Below are 20,173 nucleotides of genomic sequence, written 5' to 3' on the forward strand. Positions count from 1 at the left end.
GATCAATTTTTTGCTAAATGTCTCATTTTTGAATACAGATTGAAACCTATGTGTGTTTTCACACTTCTTGTATTACGTTCTGACCACAAGCAGCGCTGGCTTCTCCCCCTCTTTTTTCTAAAAGAGTGACTTCGGCGTGCTGAAATAATATGTTCGACTCCCCACGGCTGCATGTCTCGTGGCTGTTCTACCGACACAACATATGCAGAGATTTCCTGTTTGTTAGACAATCCCTGAATGTGTTGCGACTGTGGAAAAGCCGCGAGACATGCAGCCGCGGGGACTCAAACATATTATTTGAGCACGCCTAAGACAGTGTTCCCCAACTCCGGTCCTCAAGGCCCACCAACAGGTCATGTTTTCAGGATTTCCTTAGTATTGCCATGATGATCATTGCATCACCTGCACAGGCAATAATTCCATCACCTGTGCAATCCAAAGGAAATCCTGAAAACATGACCTGTTGGTGGGCCTTGAGGACTGGAGTTGGGGAACACTGGCCTAAGTCACTCTTTTAGCACACGAGCATGCTCAGATAACACTTTATCCCAGCATATTCCCTCATCACTGATCCTTATATTACTCTATATACATTAAAATTTGATATTTTTTTTATTATTTTTGTGTCCAAAAAAATATATATTTTTTTTGTGTGTGTGCAAAAATAGTAAAACGAACTACTGTAAATACATTTTGTATCATTATACTTTCAGAATAAACATCAACATGACAATTATACGAATTGGTCAATGATGGTTAATAACAAAATGATGAAATAAAAGAAAATCCAGAATTTTTTTTTTTTTTTTTTGCTCATTCCACTTCCCAATAAATTTATCAAGTGATCAAAAGCTTGTATGTACCGCAAAAACTGGTATAAATGAAAACCACAGCTAGTTTTTAAAAAAAAAAAAATAGCGCAGTTGAATATGACTCTCAAGATAGATAGATAGAGATATATATATATATATATATATATATATATATATATATATATATATATATATATATATATATATATTAGTTATCAAACACAAACTGTAATTATAGTACAACAGTAATAAAGAAGATAAGATGATGCAACAGAAAAAATAAATAAAAATTTTTGACTTTTCGAGTGCAGAGATAAAAACTTAAACAAAAATGTCCTACAGACTAAAAATAGGCCCGTCCGGAAGGGGATAATGTTTATACTTTTAATTCTTCAGTAGATTGTAAATTGTTTGTTGCTTTCTATGCTCCGAGAAAGACATTTAAGACTAGCAATAATCATTTCTAGTTTGGTGGTTTTCAGGGTAAAATAAGTGGTTAATATGTTACAGGTGTTGTCACTTGCCTCCCTGGAAATCACAAGATCAGGCAAAAAAAAAACTTCAACCTTTCAAATTAGGTTTGGTGGGAATTCTGACCATTATCCGTGATCTTGGGGGCCGCGCTTTTATCGTGTGCAACACAGTCTGTGCAACCACTCCATGACACACCGTGAATACCATCGCACACATAGTGTAGATATGGGCTCAGTTCATCAAGATTAGCATTTTGTGGGCCAGTCATGAACAATTTGCTGGAGCGAGATGCGCCAAACTAATGAAGATGTGCACCTCTTAATGAATTTAGCTGCTCCAGAGACAGAAATACACTCCAGTCAGGGGCTGGCATACATTTTTCGTGTAATTTACACCACTTTTTTTTTTAAAGGTCAGTGGAACCGATCAGGATTGATGTAAAACCATAAAAAGTAAAAAAAAAAAATCTTTGTGCAACTGTGAGTTGCATAAAATGTTGCAACATTTAAGCAGGTTTATGCCAAAGAACTGGATAAGATTGCTTAATGACTCGGTGGCAATGGGCTTCCTCAGCCACAGTGTTTACATAATGATCTGTAGAGTCCCAAACTTAGGGTACCGTTACACCTAGCGATGCACCAGCGATCCCGACCAGCGATATGACGCAGTCAGGATCGCTGGTGCATCGCTAGGTGGTCGCTAGTGAGCTGCCAAACAGGCAGATCTCACCAGCGACATCGCTGGGGACGGGGATCGCTACTTACCTGTCAGACGCGGCGATCCTGTGTCCTCCCGCCCGGCTCCACGCGTCGCTCGTCGGCGCCACAGGAAGCGCAGAAGGAAGTGGCCGACGAGGAATGGTCCAGGAGCTTCTTGCGCGATCAGCGACAGACAGCGGGGGAGCCGGTCGGAGGTAAGTATCACATGCAGCAATATCGCTAGCAATATCGCTGCAACGTCACAAAATCGGTGACTTTACAACGATATTGCTAGCGATATCGCAGTGTGTAACGGGGGGTTTAACACATCCCATGCTTAGCGAGAGGGAAACAATCTAGATATACCATATGTATATGAGCACATTGTGCACCCTGTGCTATCGCTTGATTACTGGTATACATTCATACAATTAAATACATCTTTCTATTGTTTTATTTATAAGGGTAATAAATTACACCACAAATCTTTTTATATTGTTTGTTTCTCTTTTAATACATTAGGCTAACCAGTGCTATGTGCAAGGAAGTATCCTCCCTATCAAAAAGCTTTTCTGTCTCTTTAACTTCTACTGGAGTAAGTATTTTATCTAGTAATTTATCTCAAACATTTAAGTCAAATACTTTGTGGGTAACCTATAACACACATGGACAAAATTGTTGATGCCTGTCTGGTAAAGTTAGAAAACCCCACAATGATCACTGAATGTCAACTAATGAAAGTGAGACATTCATTTTGATCTTTGGTTTAAACAAACCTTTAAAAAACAAACTAACGAAAATGGTCTGGACAAAATTATGTTATCGCTAGAAAAGATTGAAAATAATTTGACCATGGGGAAATGTGTGTGCTGTAATGCCCCCGTCACACACAGCGATCTCGCTAGCGAGATCGCTGCTGAGTCACAAGTTTTGTGACGCAACAGCGATCTCACCAGCGAGATCGCTGTGTGTGACACTGACCAGCAACCGGCCCCCCCTGCCGGGTATCGCTGATCGTCCTGGAATGGCCAGGACATTTTTTTGATCGCTGGTCTCCCGCTGGCCAGCACGAATCGCTGCATGTGACAGGCGGGAGACCAGCGATCAGCGAGCTGGCGCTGGTAACTAAGTGCCACGCGCCGCTTAGAAACCCGATGTGTACCTTGGTTACCAACTCCCTGCACCAGCGCACTGGTAACTAAGGTACACAGTGGGTAACTAAGCGACGTTTGGCAGCTCACCAGCGATCATGTAGCGACACACCAGCCATCCTGACAAGGTCATATCGTTGTCGGGATCGCTGGTGCGTCGCTATGTGTGACGGGGCCCCAAGTCTGCAAACTTGTAATCAGTCAATCTTCCTATTTAAAGAGTGAAAAGTAGTCACTATGCTGTATCATGGTGTGTACCACACTGAACATAGACCAAAGAAAGCTAAAAAAAAAGAGTTAGACCATTATTTAATTTATTTATTTTACTCATTTACATAGTGCCATTAATTCCACAGCACTTTACACACATTATTGGCACTGTCCCCGATGGGGCTCACAATTTAAATTCCCTATCAGTATGTCTTTGGAATTTGGGAGGAAACCGAAGTATCCGGAGGAAATCCACATAAACACGGGGAGAACATACAAACTCCTTGCAGATGTTGTCCTTGGTGCTAACCACTGAGCCACTGTGTTGTCCGACATTATAGACAAACATGATAAAGGGAAAGGCTATAAAACCATCTCCAAACTGCTTGATGTTCCTGTTACTACTGTTGCACATATTATTCAGAAGTTTAAGGTCTATGGGACTGTGGGCAATCTACCTGGATGTGGCCGCAAGAATAAAATTGAAGACACTGATAATATTAATAGCAACCAAAGGGCCCAGAACAACTTCCAATAGAGATCAGAGGTGAACTCCAAGGTCAAGGGACATCACTGTCAGATCACACCATTCGGCTGTCTTGGCCAAAGTGAACTTCTTGGAAAACAACCGAGGACGAAACCACTGTTAAAAGCAAATCATAAAAAAGTGAGACTTGAATTTGCCAAAATGAATATTGAAAAGACTCAATGCTTGTGCTAGAATGTCCTTTGGACAGATGTGACAAAACTGGAGTTTTTTGGCATGTCACATCAGCTGTATGTTCACAGGCGCAAAATTGAAGCATAAAAACTAAGAAAGACATCAAATTTTTACAGTGGTTAAAAATGATGAAAGGGCAAACTTTTAAATTCCTATTTTGCATCTGTGTTCTCTAAGAAAGCAAATGTAACATCACCTGATCTATTGAAGGAATAAAAGAATCCTCACTATCTATAAATAGACAGATGGTGAGGAAACACTTAGCTAATGTAAATTAATTTTAAATCTCCTGGCCCAGATGAATTACATCCTAGAAAATCATGAAAATTTGGTAGATATAATGTTTCTCAATTTCATCAAAACATTTGATAAATTACCTTATACTATCCTTATTGAAAAGTATGGGATTGACAAAGCTAACGGTTAGGTACATTCTTAACTGGCTCAGTGATTGTACTCAGAGAGTGGTAATAAATGATTGCACATCCAAATGGAAAAGTGTTTCAAGTGGGGTACCACAAGGCTCTGTCCTGGCCCTAGTGGTGTTCAACATTTTTATAAATTATCTAGATAAGGAAACTGAAGGTAAACTAATCAAATTTTAAAACGATGCAAAGCTAGGCGGGATAGCTAACATTAGAGAAGACAGAGAAAGGATGCAGGATGAGAGGAATAGAACTAAACAATAGCAAGTGTGAAAAAATCTTGGGTATAATAATAGATCACAGACTGCACATGAGTAAAAAGTGTGATGCAGCTGCAAAAATATGGCAAACACAGTTCTAGGATTCTCATCTGGAATACTGTGTCCAGTTCTGGGCATCACATTTTTAAAAAAGACATTGAAAAATTGAAGCAAGTTCAGAGAAATCTTCCAGGATGGTGAGCGGACAGTAAACTATGTACTACGAGGAACGGTTGAATTATCTGTGAATGTTTAGCTTGGAAAAAATCAGGCTAAGAGGAGACTTAATAGCTGTCTACAAATCTCTGAAGGGATGTCACATTGTAGAGGGATCATCCTTATCCCCATTTGTGCATGGAAACACGAGAAGCAATGGAATGAAGGTGAAAGAGAGAAGATACAGATTAGATATTAGAAAAAACTTTTGGGCAGTGTGGGTAATCAATGAATGGAACAGGCTTCCACAAGAGTTGATGAGTTCTCCTTCAAAAGAAGTCTTCAAACAGAGACAGGACAGACATTTGTCTGAGATGGTTTAGTGAATCCTGCATTGAACAGGGGGCTGGACACAATGACCCTGGAGATCCCTTCTGACTCTAACATTCTATGATTCTAACATTGGACCTACTGTAAAACGTGGAGGTGACTCATTTATGTTTTGGTCTGCTTTTCTGCATCTGGCACAGTGTGTCTTGAATCTGTGCAGGGTACAAAGAAATCTCAAGATTATGAATGCATTCTGGAGCCAATTGTGCTGCCCAATGTCAGAAATCTTGGTCTGAGTCACACGTCATGGGTCCTGCATCAGGATAATGATTCAAAACACACAACTAAAAACATTTAAGAATGACTAATAGCAAAGCATTGGACTCTTCTGAAGTGAATTCTATGAACCCAGATCTAAATCCTATTGAACATCTGTGGAAGTAGCCGAAACCTGCAGTCTGGAGAGAAAACCATCACACCTGAGACAGATGCAGCAGTTTGCTCATGAGAAGGGGGACAAAATACCTGCGGACGAGGGCAGAAGTCTCATTGAGAGTTACAGAAATTATTTGTTTGCAGTCATTGCGTCAAAAGGTTATGCAAAAAATATTAACTTAATGGAACCATCATTTTTATCCATCGTTAGTTTTGTCAGTTTCAAGTTATATCAATGATCATTGAGGGTTTTTCTTATTTTACCAGAAGGGTGCCAGCAATATTGTCCATGCAGCGTCGGACTGGAACACCTTGGGCCCACCAGAGAAAATCATTCTTGGGGCCCACTATGTAGCTGCATAGAGTTAAATACCAGACCACCAATTGTGCGGTAAAACACACTAATATCCGGGTATAATATAAGGTTGTACATGTCTTAATTATGTAGCAGGAGTTGGGGTAGCCCCCTCATTGACTATAAAGCAGCCCCCTCATAGAATATAATGTAGACTCCTCATAGAATATAATGCAGCCATCTCATAGAATATAATGCAGCCATCTCATAGAATATAATACTGCCCCCCTCATAGGGTATAATGATAGTGTATAATGCACCCCCTCATAGGGTATAATGCACCCCCTCATAGGGTATAATACTGCCCCCCTCATAGGGTATAATACTGCCCCCCTCATAGGGTATAATGATAGGGTATAATGCACCCCCTCATAGGGTATAATGCACCCCCTCATAGGGTATAATACTGCCCCCCTCATAGGGTATAATACTGCCCCCCTCATAGGGTATAATGCACCCCCTCATAGGGTATAATACTGCCCCCCTCATAGGGTATAATACTGCCCCCCTCATAGGGTATAATACTGCCCCCCTCATAGGGTATAATGCACCCCCTCATAGGGTATAATACTGCCCCCCTCATAGGGTATAATACTGCCCCCCTCATAGGGTATAATACTGCCCCCCTCATAGGGTATAATACTGCCCCCCTCATAGGGTATAATACTGCCCCCCTCATAGGGAATAATGCACCCCCTCATAGGGTATAATGCTGCCCCCCTCATAGGGTATAATACTGCCCCCCTCATAGGGAATAATGCACCCCGTCATAGGGAATAATGCTGCCCTCCTCATAGGGTATAATGCTGCCTCCTCATAGGGTATAATACTGCCCCCCTCATAGGGAATAATGCACCCCCTCATAGGGTATAATGCTATATAGATATATAGAGTTAGATAGATATAGATAGAAAGATAGATGTAGAAATAGATAGATATAGAGATAGATAGTAGATAATGGATAGAAAGTAGATAATGGATAGATATAGATAGAAAGATTCATAGAGATAGAGATAGATATAAAGATAGATATAGAAAGAAATATAGGTAGATAGATATAGAGATAGATAGAAAATAGATAATAGATAGATAGCTATAGATAGAAAGATATAGATAATAGATAGAGATAGATAATAGACAGAGATATACAGATATAATAATAATAATAATATAGACATACACTCACTGGCCACTTTATTAGGTACACCATGCTAGTAACGGGTTGGACCCCCTTTTGCCTTCAGAACTGCCTCAATTCTTCGTGGCAGAGATTCAACAAGGTGCTGGAAGCATTCCTCAGAGATTTTGGACCATATTGACATGATGGCATCACACAGTTGGCGCAGATTTGTCGGCTGCACATCCCTGATGCGAATCTCCCGTTCCACCACATCCCAAAGATGCTCTATTGGATTGAGATCTGGTGACTGAGGAGGCCATTTGAGTACAGTGAACTCATTGTCATGGTCAAGAAACCAATCTGAGATGATTCGAGCTTTATGACATGGCGCATTATCCTGCTGAAAGTAGCCATCAGATGTTGGGTACATTGTGGTCATAAAGGGATGGACATGGTCAGCAACAATACTCAGGTAGGCTGTGGCGTTGCAACGATGCTCAATTGGTACCAAGGGGCCCAAAGAGTGCCAAGAAAAAATTCCCCACACCATGACACCACCACCACCAGCCTGAACCGTTGATACAAGGCAGGATGGATCCATGCTTTCATGTTGTTTACGCCAAATTCTGACCCTACCATCCGAATGTCGCAGCAGAAATCGAGACTCATCAGACCAGGCAACGTTTTTCCAATCTTCTACTGTCCAATTTCGATGAGCTTGTGCAAATTGTAGCCTCAGTTTCCTGTTCTTAGCTGAGAGGAGTGGTACCCAGTGTGGTCTTCTGCTGCTGTAGCCCATCTGCCTCAAAGTTCGACGCACTGTGCGTTCAGAGATGCTCTTCTGCCTACCTTGGTTGTAACGGGTGGCAATTTGAGTCACTGTTGCCTTTCTATCAGCTCGAACCAGTCTGCCCATTCTCCTCTGACCTCTGGCATCAACAAGGCATTTCCGGCCACAGAACTGCCGCTCACTGGATTTTTTTTCTTTTTCGGACCATTCTCTGTAAACCCTAGAGATGGTTGTGCGTGAAAATCCCAGTAGATCAGCAGTTTCTGAAATACTCAGACCAGCCCTTCTGGCACCAACAATCATGCCACGTTCAAAGGCACTCAAATCACCTTTCTTCCCCATACTGATGCTCGGTTTGAACTGCAGGAGATTGTCTTGACCATGTCTACATGCCTAAATGCACTGAGTTGCCGCCATGTGATTGGCTGATTAGAAATTAAGTCTTAACACACAGTTGGACAGGTGTACCTAATAAAGTGGCCAGTGAGTGTATATAGATAGATATAGAGATAAATATATATAGATAGATGGCTATAAATAAAAATAGATATAGAGATATATAGAGATAGATATAGAGATAATAGATATAGAGATAATAGATATAGAGATAATAGATATAGAGATAATAGATATAGAGATAATAGATATAGAGATAATAGATATAGAGATAATAGATATAGAGATAATAGATATAGAGATAATAGATATAGAGATAATAGATATAGAGATAATAGATATAGAGATAATAGATATAGAGATAATAGATATAGAGATAATAGATATAGAGATAATAGATATAGAGATAATAGATATAGAGATAAATAGATATAGAGATAAATAGATATAGAGACAGATAGATATAGAGATATATATATATATATATATATATATATATATATATATAGAGATAATAGCTAGATATAGAGATATGTATAGAGATAGATATAGTTAGAAAGATAGATAGATATAGAGATAGATGGATAGATAGATATAATAGATAGATATAGAGATAGATGGATAGATCAATAGATAGATAAAGAGATAGCGATAGATAGATATAGAGATATGGTGTTAGATAGAAAGATAGATATAGAGATAGATAGATATGGATATAGAGATAACAGATAGATATAGAGATAGATAGATATAGAGATAATATATAGATAGATATAGAGATAATATATAGATAGCTATAGAGAGAGAGAGATATAGAGATAGATATAGAGAGAAATAGATATAGAGATAGATATAGAGATAGATAGGTAGATAGATATAGAGATAATAGATAGATATAGAGATAGATAGATATAGAGATAGAGAGAGCGGTAGATATAGAGAGAGATAGATATAGAGAGAGATAGATACAGAGATCGATAAAGAGAGATAGATATAGATAATAGATAGAGATAGATAGATAATAAATATAGAGATAACAAATAGATATAGAGATAGGTAGATATAGATAATAGAGATAGCTAGATAGATAGACATAATAGATATAGAGATAGATAGAAAGACAGATATAGAGATAGATGTAGAGATAGAGCGATAGATATAGATAATAGATAGAGATAAATAGATAGAGAAAGATAGATATAGAGATAGATAGATAGATATACAGAGAGATAGATATAGAGATAGAGATAAATAGATATAGAGAGAAATAGATATAGAGATAATAGATATAGATAGATAGATAGATATAGATATAGAGAGAGAGAGATACAGAGAAAAGATATAGAGATAAATAGATAGAGAAAGATAGATATATAGAGATAGAGCGATAGATAGATATATAGAGATAGATAGAGATATATAGATAGCTATAGAGAGAGATATAGAGATAGATATATAAAGATAGATATAGAGATAGATATAGAGATAGAGCGATAGATAGCGAGAGAAATAGATATAGAGATAGATAGATACAGAGAAAAGATATAGAGATAGATAACGGATAGATAAATAGATAGGTATAGAGATAGATAGATAGATAGATATATATATATAGATAAAGATAGATAGATAGATATAGATGGTAGCTAGATAGATAATAAATATAGAGATAATAGATATAGAGATAGATAGAGTAAGATAGATAGATATAGAGATGGATAGATAGATGTAGAGATAGATAGATATAGAGATAGATAGATAGATAGAGATAGAAAGATAGATAGATATAAGATAGAGAGAGAGATATAGAGATAGAGAGAGCGAGAGAGATATAAAAAAAAAAAAAAACACGATACTCACCTCTCCTCCTCGCTCCCACGCTGATCCCGGCTTCAGTGTCAGGAGCTGCCCCCTCTGCCAGACACACAGCGGGTGCGCGATGTAGTGACGTCATCGCGCACTGGCTGTGAGCCAGGAGCAGAGAGGACTGAGGGCGGCGCCGGCCCTGATGCAGAGCAGCTTACTGGGCTGGGGGCGGGGCCTCTGGGGGTGTGGAGACCTGAAATGATATTCACTGCTTCTCTTTAGCAGCAGGGACAGGGGCTCCTGCCTCCTGACACCCGCTGCTGCTCCGCTGGCAGGGGCCCCCATAGCAGCTGCATGGTGTGCGACACACCACTGGCTGGGGGCCCCTGGAGCAGCGGGGCCCTAGGCAACTGCTGGCCCTGTATGCCAGCAGGTGCCAGGGCCCACCAGATGCCAGGGCCCACCGGAGAATCCACCGGTTCTCCGGTGGGCCAGTCCGACGCTGTGTCCATGTGTGTATGTACGTAACATGCATCTATACTCTGGCTTTGAACTACATTATGAGCAATTTGCTAATATATATATTAGATACTGTTTGTATACAATATGCCGTGGGATGTAAGTGTAATGTAATTCCCTGGAATTGTAAACCACATTACACTTTCCATAAATTATTTGTTAATTTGTGTATAATATTGTACCTGCGCTGGAAACTAACCATTTTTATTTATTTCATAGAGCAAGCTGAAGGCAGAAGTATTGAACCCCATGGTCAGCAGTATACAGCTGGAGGTAACATGCTCTTCCTTTATTCCAATAATGAATATTAAAAGAAAAAGGTTAAAACACAGACTGATTCATCATTGCTTTTTCACCTTTTTTCTGTAATAAAAGTGGTTTTAATAGTGACTTTATTTGTACCTTATTAAAGAAGCACTCCCATCAAACTTTTTTTATTCTCTTAATATTTTGAAATAATCATATTATATAGCACTGTATACTTAAAATTGCTCATTTTCCCTTTCTACACAGGTAATTCTTCTCTTCCATTAGGTCTATGGCATCACATGATTAATAACTGACTAGCTGAAACGTTCTAAGCTCTATGTAGAAACAGCAGGTCAATTTTCCCTGTATGAGTCATGAGTCACTGCAAAAGTCCCTGGCATGGGGAGGAGGAGTGGAGCAGCTGGGTCAGAAGTTGAAGAGGGGAATAAAAAATGCTGGGACAGGCTATATAATATGACGACTGCAATATATTAAGCGGATAAAAACTTTGGTGTTAGTGCTTCTACTTTTTACATGAAGCAGTCTCCGTTGTAAAATAAAAACATCATATACTCGCTCACCTCCAGCACCAGTGCTGCTGCGGTGATTAGAGCTAGCGTGACATTGTTATGCCATGTGAGCACTGCAGCTAATCAGTTAATTACTACTTCCTCTTGTCTGAGATTCACCTGAAGGTGTGAACCTCAGACAAACAGAAGAAGTCAGGGTGCAGCCGAATAGCTGCCACTTATTTGGCTGCTGGGCTCAAGTGTCATTACATTGTTCTCTGGGAGAACAATAGCAAACGTCACCAGTGCTGGAGGTGTGAGCATATGGTTTTTATATTTTACAAGGGAGACTTCATTTTAAAAAGGAGTTGTCTGTGTAGTGTACAACCTCTTTAATTTACTTGGTTTTAGTTTTTTTTTTTCTTTTGTTGTTTTTTTTTTTTTTTTTCATAATTTTGGACTTTGTTTTGGTTATACAGATATTTTATCCTAATTTATTATTTGTGACTTCGAAGTGTTACAGATTTTTTTTCACTATGATACTTTTATTAGTGGAGTACAAAATCTATTTTTTTTTTGTGCACTTGATGACTAACGTGCAACATTTTAAATCTTATTAAAAAGATTGTGTAACTTTTTATTAAAAAAAAAAAAATAATTTCTTTGAATTTGTACCAAATTTATTAAGCAGTGTATGCCCATTTTTATCAATTTGGCTCAAAACGAAAGACCAGTTTAAAAATTGACTTAAAGTGGTAGTTCGGCACCTAAAATGTCCTGTCTATCATGTATCTTTACACCCGAACCACTTTTTGTAATTTGCTTTATTACAACGAAATAAACAAATGAGGAATCGGGGCAATTATATCAAGGTGTTTTTTCACATATAGCATTTATCAGCTTTCCAGAACAGGGTGCTTACTGTTAAAGTTGGGATCCTTACCACTAAGACCCCATCAATTACTACTGAGGAGGATTCTGGTCTTGTTGAACAAGAAGGAGGGGGAATTGGGGTCCCCAATTGTCTAATATTTAGCACCTAGTCTGAATCAAATGGAATGTCCATCTGCACATGCACCGCACCCGGGAATAGCGGCGAGTCCCAACATCATCAGCATGGTACTGCACATGCACTGCCCTTAGAATGGCACCACCTGCAGGAGATGTCTGCTGTGGGAAGCAGGTCACAGAGACAAGTGACCTGTCAATAGCCGGCAGTAGAAAGAGGCTAGAGAGCTGAAAGTGCAAACCAAGTCCGTGCACTTGTCAGCTCATTTCCATAAGAATCCACCAATGGATTTCAAGATAGTGGGGACATGGATTTGTAATAAATAAAAAAAAAAGTATAGAAGTAGTCTTCATTACAGGTACTTTACTTGTGATGATAATACTGTGGGGTCTAAAAACCTCCCGTAAAGTTCCCTTTAAGTGACTACAGCATTGCACGTTATGTCAGATAATAAGTCTCTGGAGCACGCACTTAGCCACGTGGTTCATCTCCACACTGTGTACTATGCGCACCCAAATCTGAAGATGCAACTGAAAGTTACAGTAATGTGCACGATCCTGGACAAGTTACACATTTACCTTGGACTGAAAATCCGTTTGTGTGAATATATCCTGAGTGCTGTCCGTGTTAAAAACTGGCCTCACACAGACAGAATTCTGGCCAATAGTTGGGTTGTTCAGATGAAAAATTTTCATGAGGACCAAATGTCCATGGGAAAAAAACTACAGCACGCGCTGAACTTTCATATTTCTGATGAAACTCAAATATTCAAGTCTTGGGGTATTCCCAGAAAATTGGATTTTATGTGGATCATCTATATTACATGCAATGTTTACAGATAAATTACATTGGAATTATTACCATAGGAAACTGTTTTTGGTCTTGTGAACTTTACTAACAGATGTCATACGGATGAAAATATGGATGAAAAATTATCCGTTTTCTTTCTCTGGATTAGATATTAGCGATTTTTTTTTTTTTTTTTTTTTTTTTTTTTTTTTTTTCTCTCTCTCTGTCCTCTCCCTAAAGGGCTGTACATAACGCGGACAACGCCCTTCTTAATCCTCATGTTGCTGCCTTGTAAAATTCTATCACTTAGGCCAGAGTCACATTGTCGTATCTTATCCGAGGCGAGAGCTCCTGCTCTGCTGTGAGAGGGAGCCAAGTATCAGTACTCAGTGCTCCTATCCTCTTGCTTGCGAGAATCACAGAACCGATGCGGAGGAGATGGAGAAATTTATTTCTCCATCCCCTTTGCTGCCGGTGTTCGAGGGTGATATCCAAGTGCAGTGCGATGTTTCACGTATACCCATAGACTTATATGAGTGTGTGCGATCCAAATTTCACATGCAATCGCAGCATGTTGCATTTTTTTCCATCCAACTGCGATCCGATTGGAGTAGGGGAAAAAAAAAACGCCATTCAGAACACAAGCATAGGATTAAATTGGTACTAATGCAATCCAGTTTTGTCTGATTTAATCGCAAGTAGGAGCGAGCCCTTATACTCCCCTCTGGTGCCAGCACTGTTCCAGATTACATATATCTGGAAGAAGTGCGAGCTACTGCTGCCTCATTTCCTTCAGGTGTATGTGATGCATCCGAAGGGGAGAGTGATGCCAACACTGATTGGCCACAGAGATTGCATAACGTAACAATGTTACGCGATCCCCAGGAGACCCAGTGCTGACACTGCTGGAATGGCACTGGAAGAGTGAGTATAGGGGCTAGCTGACAATGCCGTATAACATGGCTGACTATCCATTGTTATACTATGGGGCAGTGTAGACCAGTGATTGTTTTCTCATGTCGAAAGAAAACGCAGCAAGCTGCAAGTGCATCCGATAAATGGATCACCCGCACCCATACAAGTCTATGAGGACGTGTGAAACATTGGACTGTGCTCGGATGTCATCCTAGTTTAGTCCGATTACCGGGAATGGAGGAGATGGAGAAATTACTTTCTCCATCTCCTCTGTACCTGTGCTACAATTCTCTTATGCTAGCTTATCGGAGCACAGAGGATCTGACAGTGTGAGCTGAGTTTCACTTGTATAATCGGCCCAGTTCTCTCGTGTGAGAGAATCGACGTCCGCGTGACCCCGGCGTAAGGGTTATTTTTTACATGGGGGAAACTGAGGATTGAGAAGGAGTTGTCCGAGTCGTGGACATTCTCTTAAGTTTGCATTTTTGGTTTGATCAGAAAGCTAGTGCAAATTTTGCAACTCATTTATTGGACTGGTACATGACAAAGTACAGTGTGTGCAACTCTCCATGCATAATGGAAGCATCATGGTCTTATGATCCGTGCACACATACTCCAGCTGGGTACACCAAAAATTGTAATTGGATTGTAAATTTATGTATGAGTTTATGGAACACTGTAAATGTTTGTTTTAGGAGATAAAACAGATTATAAATTTTGTCTTCATTAGAAAGATACAATATCAGTAATTATTTTTTATTCCACAGGGAAATAACAGCAGAACCTACATCCAGGATGCTTTCCGGCTCCTTCTCCCTATACTGCAGTTCTCCCACATTCAGTCCACCTCTTCTAAAACATAACCGATTTCCTTATCCAATCTCAGATTACACCCAGCACAGCCAGATTATTGTACGTGTTTGTTCGAAGCCCTATCAAACAAAATAAATGATGCTCTGAAGTGCTATCAAGAAACTGAGAACTGCCCACCTGACTCTTTAGAATCCGGACACCTATAATCGGAGTTAGAAGAGGTCACATTACCCACTTTGGCGTCATCCTGCAGAATGTTTGCGTAGTTTCCCCAAGAACCAAATATAAGTTCAGTTTTCACAATTTATGAGTAGCACTTTGGAAGATTAATGCATTCAGATATGCTCAACAGCTAATCTTTAATGGGGTATTGGACAGATGACGTAATCCAGTAGGAATCTTCCCTGCTGACAATTCCTTTTGACAAGTCCGTTTTACATGAACAAACATCCAACTAGGCGACCTGACCGCTGGGGACGGGCGCTGTCTGGTACTTGTAGATTTGCACATTGTATAAAAACAAACCACATGTTTTATAGGATGTTAAAACGTAGATTTTGTATTTTGAACTTGGATCTGCTTCAAAATCAGAGTATTTTCGTACAGACATGGTTTCCCTTTGAAATGAATTGGAAGCTTTTTGAAAGGATGTTAGAATCGGTTTTACTATATGGATTTTGGAGCAGAAACTGCTCCAAAACCCTCAATAAGAAAACTACTAAACTATTATGTGTAATAGCATTTTCACATAGAGCTGGAGAAATGAATCTTTCAATAAAAAAAAAAACAAACCCTTTTTTTTTTTGCCATTTATGGCTTTTTTTTATAGGATTATGTACAACTTTTTCTCCCTGATATTGATTCAGTGGTGAAATTTGGAGCATTTATTCAAGTAGAAATGCCTAGAAAATTGATACACTGCTTCTTTGTTGAAAAAAAAAAGAAAAAAAAAAACTGCACCATGTGCACTATTGTTATGTTTTCCCATTGAGATTAATAGGAAGCTAAACATTGTTTTATGGTTTTTGATGTGGATTTTGGGCAGAATTCACTCCCAAATCCACGTGAAAATCCAAATCAAAAACACTTGGAGTATGTTGACACAGTTTTGTAACCGCAGATTCTATTCCGATATCCACATTAAAATCAACATAAAGAAATCATTAGGGTGTGTTCACATTGAGGTTTTTTGGTGACTTTTGAGAGTGGAAACTGGCTATGTGCATATGACATCTCTTTCAGGCAGATTCCGTCCTCAAAAAAAAATGTGGAGTTTCTGCTCTGAAAAGAAATCTAATGCACACACAGTTTGTTTGTTTTTTTTTTTTTGTGTCATCAGGATTTTGTGCTTTAATATAAAATGTATCCAAATCATATTAACACCTTATTGTGGAGCACATTCCACCTTTATTACAGCAGCGACTCATACATAGCTAATTGAAAGAACAAAGGACCGGAGTCTATGCAAATTTAGAAAAATTGTAGCAATCTTTATTCAATATTTAAAAACCCATAACAGATCATATGCATATGATCTGTTATGAGTTTTTAAATATTGCATAAAGTTTGTTACATTTTTCTAAATTTGCATAGACTTGGGTCCTCTGTTCTTTCAATTAGGATTTTGTGCTTTGCTGCGTTTTTTGGACATAGAGCATGTCAATTCTTTCAGCGTTTTTGCTGCGTTTTTCACCCATTGGCTTGAATGGGTGTTGAAAACAACGCACCAAAAAAACGCTCCTAAAAGCGCAACTTCTTTCCTGCCAAGAAATCAGGTTTTGCTGCAGGAAAAAAAAACAGCAAAAAAGCACCGTGTGAATTTACCCTTAGTCTAAAATTATTTGCACGCTATGTTCCCACAATTAATATTTGGTGAGATTTTGATATTGGAGATTTTCTGCAGCATTTCTACATTTATCTGTTAATTGGGTAATTTGCATTTTTATCGTGTTTTTGACGCTGCAATTTTTGTCTTTTTGGTATGTCAGCGGACAGGAGATTTCTATAAATCCCATGCACTTTGTTGGAACTGTAAGATGCTGCATTTTTTGCACAGAACTGACGCAGCGCCAAATCATCATCATGGAAACTTAAACCGAGAGTATGTTCACACAGTTAGTGCCTTAAATTTCAAAGCCGAGTCTATTCCGAATTCCATGTAATAAAAATCATTAAATATTCTTTCAATGAGTTTCCTATTGATTTTGATGAGAAAATATCAAGAATGAACACTGCTGTTCTCTCCATGTACTTTCATTTTTCAGCAAAAAAAAAGTCCCACACAATAACCTTGTCAAAAACACTATGTGAACGTCCCATTAGAGTAGAGGTTTTTAGAGTTAATTCTCAATAATTATTTAAAAGTTTTTTTTTCTGCGTAAAAAGCTGATCTAACATAATGAGTTGTCTACTAACATTGCTTTCAGCATAGGAGATATGGTGTCATAGGATAAGTAACAGAAATGTGAAGTTTATTCATACGGCGCTGTTCACACCTGCATTTCAGGCATGTTGGCGGTAAACACCATAAGTATTCTATGATGTACATTGCTGTATGGAGAATCCGATGGGGAATACACCTGTGTTCCTTTTTATTTACAATGCGCCTAAAAAGCGAGATGTGATCAGAGCCTAAAGAGCATCTTTATCAATCATATAACACATTTTAAAATAGTAAATGTGACCGGGCAAAAGCTGAAAATCTGAGTTTTCTTTTTGTGCGGCTGTGCCTCCTCAAGGATGAGGCCAGAAACCTGCATTGATATCGTTTCCTAAGAGCACAGTCTGACGGCTATGTAAATCAGACCGAGATCAGACCACAATGCATGGACTGGCTGGTCCGTGCATTGCGGTCTGATCTCGGTCCCATTTATATGGCATTCTCACTGTGCCCTAAGGATAAGCCATCAATATAATATTTTGGATAACACTTAAATTGAGTTTTGCGGGTAATTATACTATTATGTTTCTGAGACCATATTATAACGCCAATTTCAATGCCTTACTTATAAAACCAAATCTTTGCATTACTTAGATATTTATATATCTTCATGAGATTACAGAACAAATCCGCTGTCGGGTGGATACAAATCATCCCCAATACTGGATGCTATTTACATTCATGGTAAAATTACGGTTCAGGTGGTATGGTGATTCTTGGAAATGGATTTTTGTTTCTTAATACATGTTATAAATAATTGCAGACTTACCATGAACAGAATAGATCATACACGGGATTACAGCAAGGAAGCTGAAAAAAAGGACAATTGGAAGCTCTAGATGCCCTTGGATGTTTTCTTGGATTCCAGAAATTGTAGACCCAATTTACATGGCTGTTCTCATAATGAATGAAATGTATATGAAGATATTTCTTTTCAGATCCCTTTTTTATCTGCATCAATACATCTTACTGTAGATCGTCTGTTACCTCTGAATTGTAGTTATTCTATGTCTTTTATGTGACTAGTAGTAAATGGCATGCATTCTCTTCTACTTTTTCTTACAATCAGTTCTCATTTGGGGTTCATGGGTTTAAAAAAGGAGAAAAAAAATAGATCTATATATGTACAGTATGTGTGTCTGATTGTCGGAGAGGAAACAGTCACAGCTGGAGATTCGGATATTTATATTTAATGTAGATCTCACTATTTTAAGTAGACAACAGAATGACAAAATGTTTTTCAATTAAAGGGTTATCCTATAAAGGAGGCGGTATCCTTTATCGTTCGGACAAAAGATAACTTGATCACTAGGACCCTCATCAATCTCAAGAATGGGGCTCCACCGCCCTGTCCTGAATGTAGCAGAGGTTTGCATGTCCGGCCTCGGCTCCATTTATTGAATATGGGACTGACGAGTACATCGCTCAGCTGTTTCCGACAGTCTGATAGTGAGTGGAGAGGGGGCAACTTGTTTTTTGGGGGGGCATAACAATTTATTATCTGTATTTTGAGAATCGGTTGTTTTAATCAATGAACCACTTTTTTCCCCAAAATATAAGTAGTGTATTTGTCACAGTATTTTCTGGTTAGCAGTAATTTGACTTCTGGCCTAGATGACTGTCTAAGAACACATAGCTACCAAGGGATCATGAACAGCATTGGGGATAGTTGTAGATGCAGCAAAATGCTCACGTTCCCCAATTAGATTGCTCAGAAATTAGGTTGAGGTCCATTTACATGTTCGTATTTTACAGTCCGCATTGGGGGCACAATTCCAAGCTTCTTATATGGAAGTCGTGTGGTTGGGCTGGGAGTTCAGGCCTTCAAATTTGGACCTGTCATTGCATTGTTTTTTCTGGAAGTCAAATTTCACAAAATAAAGTGAATGAAGAAGAAAGTTTAGGACTATACAGTGTTCTTGGTGAAGCAACTACCTAGGCTGTTTAAAGGGAATCTGTCAGCAGATTTTTGCTATGTATTCGGAGAGAACCATGATGTGTCCCTTACTAAGCTGTGTGTTGCTTTTTCAATGCAATTAGTGTTGTATGAGCAGACTGTCACAACAGGACTAGGTGTCTCATGCCTCCTAGTCCAACCACACCCTTACCACTGATTAGCGACTTTTTGTTTTCAATGTATAGTGACAGAAATCTGCTAATCAGTGGATTGGGCGGCTTTACACAGAGCTTATCATCTGAGCTTTGCTAAATCTGCAGCAGAAAAAACTGACTCTAGCATAACTGCTGCACGCAATAAACTAAGTGATACAAAGCTGGAATCAGGGTCTTTGTCTCTGCTTCTTGATGCAGTGTAATTACATAGCAAAACCTGCTCACAGATTCCCTGAAAAAAAAAAAATGAAATTTCAGACAGGTTACAGTTGCACAATCATTGGGGTCTAGGAAGTCGTGCGCCTTTTGTGATAGAAAATTCAACTGGTTTTGATTATTTGCACCCGCATAAAGCCTCAACGTGGCAATCAGATGTAATGTCATTGCACAACACTGCAATCTTCATGCTGTCACTAAAGTCACAATGTACCTCTGGCCTTTTCTACCCCCGGCACGCCCACTGATGGGCTGCTAGCAGCTCCATTCAATGAGTAGGAGCTGCTGCCAAGTGCTGCAGAACATAGGAGCTGATCTGCAGCACCTGGCAGTGGTTGATGGAGCTGCGCAGTGTAACTCTGTTCAATGTTTATTTACATCTACTTGACACCGGAACTAATGAGGTCTGATCGGTCGGGGTGCCAGATAGGTCATCAATAAAGAGGTTCTTCAGGTATAAGTT

At 39.0% G+C, this 20,173-nt stretch overlaps 1 protein-coding gene across 5 annotated transcripts in view; it reads left to right on the forward strand.

Moving 5' to 3' along the window:
* FAM114A1 (family with sequence similarity 114 member A1) overlaps window positions 1-18,434 on the forward strand; it is a 61,230-nt gene extending 42,796 nt beyond the window's left edge. For all 5 annotated transcript variants that reach the window (XM_073563003.1, XM_073563005.1, XM_073563001.1 and 2 more), the window contains 3 exons: window positions 2,507-2,579; window positions 10,878-10,931; window positions 14,897-18,434. In XM_073563003.1, coding sequence (XP_073419104.1) covers window positions 2,507-2,579; window positions 10,878-10,931; window positions 14,897-14,992 — 223 coding nt within the window. In that variant the 3' untranslated portion in view covers window positions 14,993-18,434. The remainder of the gene's footprint in view (window positions 1-2,506; window positions 2,580-10,877; window positions 10,932-14,896) is intronic.
* The last annotated feature ends 1,739 nt before the right edge of the window (window positions 18,435-20,173 follow it).

Source organism: Dendrobates tinctorius, unplaced genomic scaffold, assembly GCF_039654945.1.
Source record: "Dendrobates tinctorius isolate UK_male_01 unplaced genomic scaffold, ASM3965494v1 ptg000376l, whole genome shotgun sequence".
Taxonomy (NCBI): Eukaryota; Metazoa; Chordata; class Amphibia; order Anura; family Dendrobatidae; genus Dendrobates; species Dendrobates tinctorius.